Source organism: Lingula anatina, chromosome 5 (genome assembly GCF_051362555.1).
Source record: "Lingula anatina isolate TDL-2025a chromosome 5, LinAna3.0, whole genome shotgun sequence".
Taxonomy (NCBI): Eukaryota; Metazoa; Brachiopoda; class Lingulata; order Lingulida; family Lingulidae; genus Lingula; species Lingula anatina.
The window spans coordinates 24,144,584-24,155,836 of NC_141771.1; the positions used below are offsets into that span (position 1 = coordinate 24,144,584).

The 11,253-nt window shown below is 40.7% G+C and overlaps 1 protein-coding gene across 2 annotated transcripts; it reads right to left on the reverse strand.

Annotated features, from left to right (window-relative positions):
• Positions 1 to 573: 573 nt before the first annotated feature.
• LOC106173502 (UDP-glucuronosyltransferase 2B1) lies at positions 574 to 3,973 on the reverse strand. Of its 2 annotated transcripts, none has more exons than XM_087013529.1 (2): positions 3,430 to 3,973; positions 574 to 2,563 (listed from the first exon to the last, which is right to left on the reverse strand). In XM_087013529.1, the coding sequence occupies exon 2, from the start codon at positions 2,551 to 2,553 to the stop codon at positions 1,060 to 1,062; it is 1,494 nt and encodes a 497-aa protein (XP_086869655.1). In that variant the 5' UTR covers positions 2,554 to 2,563; positions 3,430 to 3,973; the 3' UTR covers positions 574 to 1,059. The 2 variants fall into 2 exon arrangements, with proteins under 2 accessions (XP_086869655.1, XP_013410100.2); XM_013554646.2 differs by having other exon boundaries at positions 2,967 to 3,972.
• Positions 3,974 to 11,253: the final 7,280 nt, after the last annotated feature.

Here is an 11,253-nt window from a genome sequence, read left to right on the forward strand (position 1 = left end):
ATGCAATCATGTACCTTCACTGCTTCGTTTTCAACCCTTATTTAATCGTCTTATATCCCAATAGCCTACCAATTCCCTGCCGTGTGCCCCCCCCCCCCTTTGAACGCCTCTGGTCCCCCTTTATCAGAAATCCTGGAGCCGTGCCTGTATATCCCAGAGTAATTAATAATCGCTCAAGACAGACACCCAACAGTACAAATGTTTAACAAGTATACAGAAATCCTCAAATCCGTGCATACGGTTGTGAAAGAGGTTTTAGATCACATATATTGTAACAATTGGGGTCAGTGAGGCTAGCAGGCCGCTATAAAAATCATTAGATGTAATGTAAATACTGGCCAAACAATAGTCTGCTTTGTATAACCTGTTTCTATTTTCTTTTTTAATTACTTTTCACTAAATCCTACAGTACCTAAAACTATCATTGGTCAAAAAGGTTGTCCCACCAACAGTTTTATGTGCTTTTATTTATAGATGACCACATCACCGGATTTAATTGCTATGAATGGTGATTTTCATTCCAGATTCCATTACTAACATGATTAGTGGTACAGAAAATACAAACTAGCGGCGAAGATATCAATATTTATACCACTTATTCACTTTTATTGCATGTATCCCCTCAAATCTGATGTTCCACTGTCATTTCCACATTAAATTGAAAAGACACCACCAAACGTCACCAAATTTACTCATATTTAGCATTTGGGTATGGTCGCTTAAGGTCACGTGCATGTCTATTAGCGTTTGTGTTTACTGTGTAATATAATTACCTCCTGTAGACGGTGCTGCTGCCTTCAACAAGGAAAACCATTCTGTTTTGTTGGATATCCTAAAATGCTTGGCGGAATTGGTCCTGACTATTTGGAGTTTGGTTCTCCTCTGGACTGTTTGGTTCACTGGCGAATTCAATTAAAGGACTGATGTCACAATGGCATCAAATAGATTTTTAAAAGTTACTGATACAAAACACGATTTTAATCCTTATTTCCATGCATCAGTCATAAAAATAAATATTTCATATTAAATGGCAATTCTGTAGATAGTAATGAAATGATATCACTGTTTCTTCTTGTCGCCGCCTGTTGCTGGATTCTGATCACACTTCCTCCTGCATGCTCTACAAAGAATCTTGATGCAATAGACACCTAAGACGACCACACTTAAAAGAAAACCTATGACGTCGAGGCTATAGAAAATGTACCATGGCAACTGTGCCCCCGGTGACTGTAAATGTGAGCCCCCGAACCTGACCACGTGTTCAATCCAGTAGACCGCCTGATCCACGAGACTCATGGGATAGTCCCGTAATATCCGGGCATATCTTTTGGTGTTGCTCTGATATGTGGAATTTGAGGCCAAAATGTTGATATTTTCCAGGAGCTCGCCAGGAGAGAACGTTGCAACGGACATCTTTATAGCCAACCCTCTCTTAACGAGTCGCTCAGCGTTGTGGGGCTGATCTCCGGCGATTGGCATTGCCAATACTGGGACGCCGTTAAATAGCGCTTCGTACGAACCGGCGTTGCCACAGTGGGACAGGAATACTTTCACGCTCTCATGCGCCAGAAGATCGCTTTGTGGTAACCAAGACATCAGTTTGATATTGGGCGGTATTTCCCCCAAGTCTTCTCCACTGTAACGCCATACGACTCCATATTTCAGCTTGCTGAACACACCCAGGAATCTTTTGCTGATTTCTGTAGGTAAATACTTTACGACAGAGCCAAACGAAACTACCACTACTCCCTGGGATTTGAATTTCTGTACAAACGCTTCCAGATGGTCTGGCAAAGCCGCAGGTTGCTTCACACCCATTCCGCCAAGTAGGATCACATTTGGAAGGGTAGGGATCGGTTCTAGGGCAGGATTCACGCTTATCACCAGCCAAAGTATACTATCTCTGAGAAATTCGTTAAATGTTTTAATTGGTTTATGGGGCACGTGCCTATGCACCAACTCCGCAGGTATTGAAGGTGTAAATATAAAGTTAGAAACCAGTGTGATGACAAAGTTCTGAACACGTTCCATGAAGTCCATGTGTTCAGTGAAGGTTGTGAACAAAGAGGGGATAACAGATGGGAGAAGAGGCAACCCCGCCTGACCTAGTAACGAGGTGAATGACGTAATACTGATTACAGGCAAGTCCAGTTTGTACGGCAGAATCTGGCAGTTGGCCAGAAATGGATACGCCCCTATCACCGCCACGTCAAACTTGAGCGACGAAAGTTTTGCGAATAGTTCCTGGTCCTCCAACATTTCTGCACATTGGGACGTGAAAAACTCGGACGCAGTTCTTACCAACCGGAAATTGGTCACCATATCGCCGTCACTTTGTATCATATCTTTGACGTCATTCCTCTGAAATTCCTCCGAACCCAGAATGTACTCTTTGTCCGTTTTGAATGTCAGGTAATTGACACTGCCGTCCTTGGTGGAGTCGGGGATGGGGAAATTTGAGCCGACAATGACGTAAACTTGGTGTCCGCGTTTGTGCAGTTCTTTGGCCAGGTTATGGAAGACCAAAGTGACACTCTTGCCTATGCCTGGCATTGCTAGGAATCTGAAATGTACACAGTAAATACTTCTTTAAAATCACTAAATTCACAAATACCACCAAATATAATATTGTAGGTATACAGTGTAGGACGAATAAGTTTTAAGATTCTACTTTTTCATACAAAAACGTATGTATAGACCCATGAAACGCACCATATAAGCGGGAGGCACGTGACATATCGTGCATCAGCAAAATGGGTTGTATCAACAGTATTTAGGTTAAACAGAAAACAGTTCACCTCCAATCATTTCTCCATTTCTGTTTGAAAAAAAATTATAGTATCTTATGAAATCTATCCAATCTAAACCTTTCGTTAGCTTAATATTTTAATGACATGGTGACTTTTCCTAATCGTTGCAAAAGATAAGCAGAACATAAGAAAAATATCGCTTAAAATTCTAATGACCTTGCACAGGAACAGGGTGCCACGTGACTCAGCGTCCAGAGACTGAGAAGGACGAGTAGCGACACAACTGGCGTCCTCACTGGTGACATCATGTTGATCTTTCCAGTCCAGTTCTGACGGCTTGACTTGGTCGAACATGTGATTTGGACTCCGTACAACCTTTTCACAGGTCATAAATAGTGCAAGGCTAGAACCAACAGACCACTCCGAGGGTAGGGGTGGTCAAAAGTCTACCTGTTTAAGTAGGGAGTCCGTCTTTCCGGGAGAGAAAGTCATAAACTGCTCCCGCTTGCCGGCGATAATCACAACATACAAAATGAACGTTGTCACTGCCAGTTGATACTACATACATGAGATACTGTAAAGGTCAAGTGCTGATACCCAAATTAAGGTACACATGTACTTGCAGCAACAATCCAACGTCTTGTTGGACTAAGCTTTGCCTTAACCGAAAGGCACTGACTGAGGACGTCTCAACGCTGCTGAATGTCGTAATACCCCGTTGTGGGTCTTATCATGCACTGAGGTAACTGAAGCCGTCAAAACTGGATTGAAAACACCTTTTAAGTTCAGTTTAAGCAAACGCTACACTATTATAACCCCTGGAGTGTTTGTTCCATATAATGGCCTTTGTAAGTTAAGTAAGCCTACAGTTCGGCGACAATATTTGTATTTCGCAATGTGCCAGTTGTGATACTGGTAGAATTTAGGTCATGGCCTATATATGATAACAAGTGATTATGTCAAGTATCTGTACTTTCGAAGAGAGCAAAAACGAATTGTCTGTCGAATTCGATAGGTATTACCCACACCGAAGCGAAAAGTCGGTGTACTCGAGGTTTACAGAATTATAATTTCTGTGCATGTGTTTAAGCTATTTCGTAAAACTAGAAGAGCTAGCAATCTGTAAAATTTCATTAAAACCCTTAGAGTCCAACACATACACATTAAGACGCTGACAGATAGACAAATTAGCCAAGTAAAGGCAAAATGAAAAATTAAAAGAAAGAAAGGAAGCATTAAAGATATTTTAAAAAAAGATCAAGAAAAGACTGAAAGAGACAGCCATATTGGACATTTAAAGACGTTTACAGAAAAAAAGTAGATTGGCCCTGCACCGCCTGTTTGAGAAAGCCCAGGTTGAGCAATGTCACCGCTTTTGAATAAATTTCTTGTCATGTTTGTAATGCTCCTCCTAGACGGACAGACGCCACGCCGGCAAATATACAACTACCAAATAGCAAATAAATAAATACCAAAAAGCAAATAATAAATAAATAATGTTAGAATAAAAAATGACATAGTAATCCGAGCTAAACAGACCAATGTGTTCACACCAACATATCACACCAATATTCCCATCTTGAAATGAAGTTTGACTAGCTACATGTAAATCATAGTTCTACACCGCACCAAAGGGCACTGTTTGATCCCCAGAAAAAAATCTAGGGGCCCTGTTGTGAACCCCACGCCAAAGGGACGTGGTCGGCTTTGCAACCGCCCCGGCGTTAGAGTAGTCTTTCTCGACCTTATGGGTTAGGATGATTTTGGAAATGCTGTCATAATCAGTTAAAAAAAATAGAAATATCTCATCACCGCGCCAGTCAAGTCCACACGGTTGGGCTAATTAACCTTTTTCATCGCAACGTTATATGCAGTTATAAACACATTTGTCATCACATATAATGTAATAATCTTGCATTTCCTAGTCATCAATGCATTTGAATAGTTCATTTCAATTACTATTTGCACTTGACAACCCCTTTTTGCATTTTTAGGAGCGAAATATGTAAGCAATTATCTCTTTCCAACTTTGAAACAATGCATTTATCCAAGCAAAAATTAATTTTAACGTTCAGCCTAGCATTTCCTTTCAGATTGAACATTTAGACAAATACTTTTAACATTTTATATATCATTTGTACCTATTTGTCTAGATAGGGGATAGTTTTAACCGTTCTCAATTACGAAAAGTTACGACAGCTATAAAAAGCTCCGCCGAAGGTCGGATATCACCGCCAGTAGACAGTCGTCTAACTACGTCTAAAGTCGTCTAAAGCGCTGCTACTAAGTTCTATCTCACTACGTTGAGTACCCGTCGCCTAACCTCCAGGATGAACTCCAAGATCTGGTCCGCACTGACCGTAGACTGTGTCCTTCCCTGCCTACAAGAGACGCTGGCGTCAGACGTGAACTGTTCTGGTTTAAGAATTACAGTATAAAAGGGCAGCAGTTCTGCAGAATAAGTCTCCATATTTCGGCAACGCCCAGTCAGAAGAGTTTGATATTTTGCAGACTCTTAGCTGACCTTATGGTAAGTGAACTAACGGCAGCAACTTGCCACACTGTTGTTGCATTATGCAAACTTCTATAACCAGGCCGATGAATGTGTCCCAGGGAGCAGTTCCTAACGTCTTACAGAAACACGCCCAGACTGGTACACCAACACAAAACCACTGCCTTGTTCTGTTCCGTCTTGTTCTGTCTTGTGGTCGACGTAGCATGGTCACAATTACAGCCATAGGAAAATGTATGGTAGCAAGGCAGCACACGGGGGTCCTCGTACTCTCCCAGACAGATGCTACACGTCAAGAGATTATCTGTGAAAGCTGTTGCTAGTGTTTCTGCCATATATGTGTGAATGTTTTTTTTTTTTTTTTTTTTTTTTTTTTTTTTTTTTTTTTTTTTTTTTTTTTTTTGTGTAATGGTACAAGTTATAGAAACTTTATTGATTGAATCACTCAGTTAAAAGATTCTCAATCCCCTATTTACTTCCTTACGCTGATAACACTTATTAATAACATGTATTACTCAGGCTACCCAGTGACTGGCCTACTGTCAAATGGTTTTGATGCAATCCCTGAAAAGTCTTTTTTCTTCTTGTCCCTTCATAAACTGCTCAAGGTAGAGGAAAATATGTCGTCTGTTTATGACCTGAAGCTGACTCGACCATAGCAACTCTGAGATCATTAGCAATACACATTGTGTATTGGCTGGTGATCGAAGTAATGGTATTGTGTTTACTTTTATAAGCTCAGGTTATAGAAATACAACAATGGATCAGATATATGCAGTTTTTTCTCGGTTTGTGTTAAATAAAAATCCATACTTTTAATTGTGTTTTTTGCTAAAGTTTTCTTGTCTATAATTTTTATATATATAAAAAATAGCATGTTTTTAACGTGATGCTTGCAATACGCAGTGTGTAGTATTTACTCTCTTTTAGTGAATACATCGACTGTTCATTCCTAAGCTGCTCTCACTAAAGTAAAAAGCAGATTAAAAAGAATAAAGCGGTATTTTGTTTGCTGACTCAGCCGTTTTGTGTTTGCTCTAAGCTAAGGTTGAAGAAATAAGTTAAACACAGCATGGAAGAATGATTTCTGTTCTGCTGTGTGTGGAAGAATACACCTAGTGTGCCTCTGTTCAGGTGACAGGTGCTTCGTGTGTGCTTTTAAATGGAAATATTTAATTGAACACAGTGTGCCTCTTGATACCAGAAATATTTGAAAGCAGGCAATTGCTAATGTCAATTTTAAGCGCTGTAGAGTCCCATTTTGAAACTGCAACGCATTTTGCAACCAGGATTTTTTCTAAGTCCCTGAAACAGTTTAAAGTACGAAACAGGTAGAATTGGAGTGGGGACGCGTTTGCTTCGACAAGGTACGCCGAAACTGGTCGGGCTGTCCCAGGGGCGGGGAAATTTTAACTTATTTCTCATTGTTTTTTCTTAACCATTAGAGTTAGGAAGTTGAAACGTCAGGGAATAACAAATATGTTGTTAGGCATGTGCATGGGCAATTATTAATTTGTAAATTGGGATGTGACCGTCCCTAGGGGTGGTTGATTGTACTTTTTACTTCGTATTTATATCCTATCTACACTTATTTCTTCAGAATTAGGAAATAAAAATGTTGGTGATCTTATTTTCTGCATCTGGCTAATTATAAAGGTTTTAAATAGCCATAACACTTTTAGCAAAATCAAATCCAGTCCAATTTAACTTTTAAAAACTACTTTTAAAAGCAATGAGTTTCAGAATAGAAAGCAGTCTTTGTACGTTGTGCTGATAATTGCGAATGATGTTAGCTATATTGTAGTTTGTCCCAGAGTCCAAAGCATGCGTGGATCTGTTTTCGTTTGAGCGGAAGTTGGACTCCACCATCATGAGAAAAAGGCTGGATATACTAAGTTTAAGAGGCATTGAAAAGACCCATGGAGGTACTGATAAACTGCATATATTTGCTACATGAAGGCACTTTGCATAACCAACAAGAAATGTTAAATATCATTTAAAAGCACAACGAGCCTTGAGCAAGTCACAACTTTGGATCATCATAACTCTGAAAACAGCTCAGACATCAATCTAAGGTTCTTTTAAAGCTCCTATAATATCTATAAAATATGTGAACATCAGAAATATCTTGACGAAGGGTATCCTCACTTGGTTAGTTGTTATGCAATCACCCAGCTCTCTTTATTACGATATATTTGGGTTTTATATTTACTACATAAACACACCGATGTACTGCATAACTTTCTTTATTTCTTACAAAAAGGTACCAAAAAAGTGCATCGCCCTCTTGATTACTGTATTTTGTACATGACGGTACCGATATATGGCATGGCTTTTCTTGTAACTCGGTTTGTTGAACAAACACTGCACAGTCTTAGAGGAAACTACGAAGAAAAGAGCACAGTGAGTCAAAATGGGACTCCCACACGCAATTTGTGTTATATTTTTAACTGTGCACCGTGTGATCAGTAGTTATTGTAGGTACTGGAATGTCTTAACTTTACCCCATTTCTCTGCCACCACTAGCTGGGCAGCAGGGTTGATGGCTAATGCTGTGGGGCACCACAACCCATCCTTCTTAGTGGCAATGTATCTGATAAACTGCCCTTGTGGATTCAATGCCACTATCCTGTGGTTCCACGTGTCAGCAATGAAGATGTAACCAAAGCTGTCTGTGCATACCCCACATGGTCCATTCAGCTGACCATCACCACTTCCTTGTGTACCATACTGATACAGATGATCACCAGTAGGTGACAGAACATGTACACAGTCATTTCCAAAGTCTGATATCACAATGTTATCATTCACACTGTTCACTGTGATGTAGCCTGGTTCCTCACACATACTGAGTGGAATAGTGTTCAGGAGCTGTCCACTGCCTGCATGGAATGTGAAGATAGATCTCCTATCCCTGTCACTAACTATCACATGACCTTGTAAATTCAGTGTAATACCACTTGGCTTCTCCATTTGACCCCCACCCATGGTTGTCACGTGCTCACCTCTGGTGGAGTACACTTTGACACATTTGTAACCCTGTGATGTTATGTAGAGCCCACCAGTCTGTGACAGTGCTACATCTTCTGGGTTTTTTAGTTTTATCTCGAACTTGAATTCCCCTGTATGTGAAAATATTCTTGTTCTGCCAATTCCATTATCCACGACAAACACTTGTTCCTCATCTATGGCTAATCCACTTATTTTGATTACGCTGTCATGTTTCAGTTTAGGACTAAAAGAATGCACACATCCTGCCGTCCCTAAGAAAGTGGGAAGAATTGGATATACAGAAGACGTTGTCCTCCTAAAAGATGGGTATTGTGACTGAGCTACAGTGACCGCTGTTGCCTGTTCAGTTACTGGCGGGTACTGTGACCCAACTACTGTGACCGCTGTTGCCTGTTCAGTTACTGGCGGGTACTGTGACCCAACTACTGTGACCGCTGTTGCCTGTTCAGTTACTGGCGGGTACTGTGACCCAACTACTGTGACCGCTGTTGCCTGTTCAGTTACTGGCGGGTACTGTGACCCAACTACTGTGACCGCTGTTGCCTGTTCAGTTACTGGCGGGTACTGTGACCCAACTACTGTGACCGATGTTGCCTGTTCAGTTACTGGGCGTTGTGATTGTACCGTCACATTTCCTAACATGGCTTCCAGTCCAGCTGCAGATATCTTACCAGGGCTGTAGGATATCTCAACGGGTGTCTCTGGAGTTGGGAAAGTTATTTTTCCCAATACTTCTATGAGGGATTCAAAGTGAGCCATGATATCAGAGTCACTGCCATTAGTCAAAAGTTCTTGGGAAAATTCGCAGACACTGTGCAAGGAGGCATGGTCGTGTTCAAGAATGTCCTTCTTTGCCTCCTGCCGCTGTATTTTGGCATCATAGGTAGAATTCACTTCCGACATCAAAACCATTTTTCTCTTTTTAATTAGTCGAATAATACGCTTGTATTGTTGTTCAATCTCATTGATGATTGATGTCCTTATCTGACAGTCCTCTGTTTTAGTGTCTGTCACCTTGGCGATTGCCTTTTGAAAACTGTTCATTATTTTCTCGGTTTGTACAAGGACAGCTCTGATTTTTTGTCTGTTGCTTTGTGTAACAATTTCAGCTAATGAATTACCATGATTTGATGCTCCACGATCACCATATCCATTGGCATCGTCATCCTCACAGTAATAACTTACTTCACTACCGATGTCCGTCTGTGCAATGGCCTGTGTCACACCATGCACATCAGTTTCTTTACTTGGAGATGATGCTTCATGCTGTGGTCTCTGACTCAGAAGCTCTTTCGTTTTGTGAACTCGGAAATCTTTTTTTAATTTTACAAGTCCATCCTTATTTATCACTTCTCTACAGAGGGGGCATTGAAATATCCTGCCCCGAGTTTGCGAAGCATAGTCACATATACAACCATAGCAAAATGTATGGCAGCAAGACAGCAAACGGGGGTCCTCATACTCTCCCAGACAGATGCTACATGTCAAGAAATTATCCGTGATAGCTGTTGCTAATGCTTCTGCCATACCTGAATCAAGGTACAAGGGTAGAAAGCTGGCTAAGGTATTTCTGTCACTGGGTCACAAAAGTGTTAACAGAGATCACAGTTACACCACGTACATAGTATACTGTTTAAGCAGCGTAATGTCGCATGCCAAGATTTTATCTTTAATATCTGCTGCTAGTGCTTCTGGCAAATCTGACTGTCTCTTACATGGTACAAGTTGTGTACAGATGGTGCAGGTTATTGATTGAATCACTCAGTCACAGCCAAATTGTTAAAGATTTTCAGTTCATATTAGCAATGCGCACAGAATAATAAACGCCCACTTAGCATACTCTTTGACTGGCCTCCTGTCATGTCAGTTTTTCTGCCAAATGCTTCTGATGAAATCCCTGAAATGTGCGCCCTGTTTCTTCCTGTCTCTTTCAGTACTGCTCAAGGGTAGAAGAAAATATTTTGTCTGTTTATTACCTGACGTTGACCGACCATAGCAACTGTCAGGTCAACAGCAGCACCCGTTGTGTATTGGCTGGTGATTGATGTGGGGGTATTATGTTTACTTAAAAGCTCAGGTTATAGAACTAGAGTCATGAATCAGACGTTTGCAGATATTTTTTTCTCGCTATGTTTGAAATAAAATTCCCTGGTTTAAATAGACCTTTTGGTGAAAATTTTATTGTCTATTTTTTTCATTATTATTATGAACAGCATGGTTTAACATGATACTGCCAATATGCAGTGTGTAGTATTTACTCTCTTTTAGTGAATACATCGACTGTTCATTCCTAAGCTGCTCTCACTAAAGTAAAGAGCAGATTAAAAAGAATAAAGCGGTCTTTTGTTTGCTGACTCAGCCGTTTTGTGTTTGCTCTAAGCTAAGGTTGAAGAAATAAGTTAAACAGAGTATGACAGAGTGAATTCGCTTCTACTGTGTGTAAGGGTCACACTGCGCTTGCGACCTTTTTGCAACCACAAAATCTGGCGGTCGCTTGCGATCACTTTGCAAGCTAATTTAGAAGCTGTGGCCAATTTTGATCGGCAAGTAGTCGCAAACCGGGTGCAACAAGGTTGCAGTATGGTATCTGCAACCTCTTATAGACCATCGTCAAGTTATCGGTTACTAGTCGCACACTGTTTGCCGAGCGATACACAACCTGTCTGCAACCATTGGTGACCGAAATCCGGTTGCAGGACTGTAGCAATCGCTTGTCAACTGGTAGCAGCAAGGTCGCACAGAATATATATGTTGCCAACTTGTGACAGTACTAGTAGCTGCTTTCACATAAATCCCCCTCTCACAAAAATTCTCTAGTAAAACGACTGCTTTTTACAAAAACGGGACTGCTATAATCATTGACTTTGTTTACCTAAGAAGTAAAACGAGTCAAAAAAAGTCGTAATACTGGACACTTACAAGACGCCCCTTGTAAGGCGATTACAAACATTTGATGATAGAACATCGACTTGAAAATCA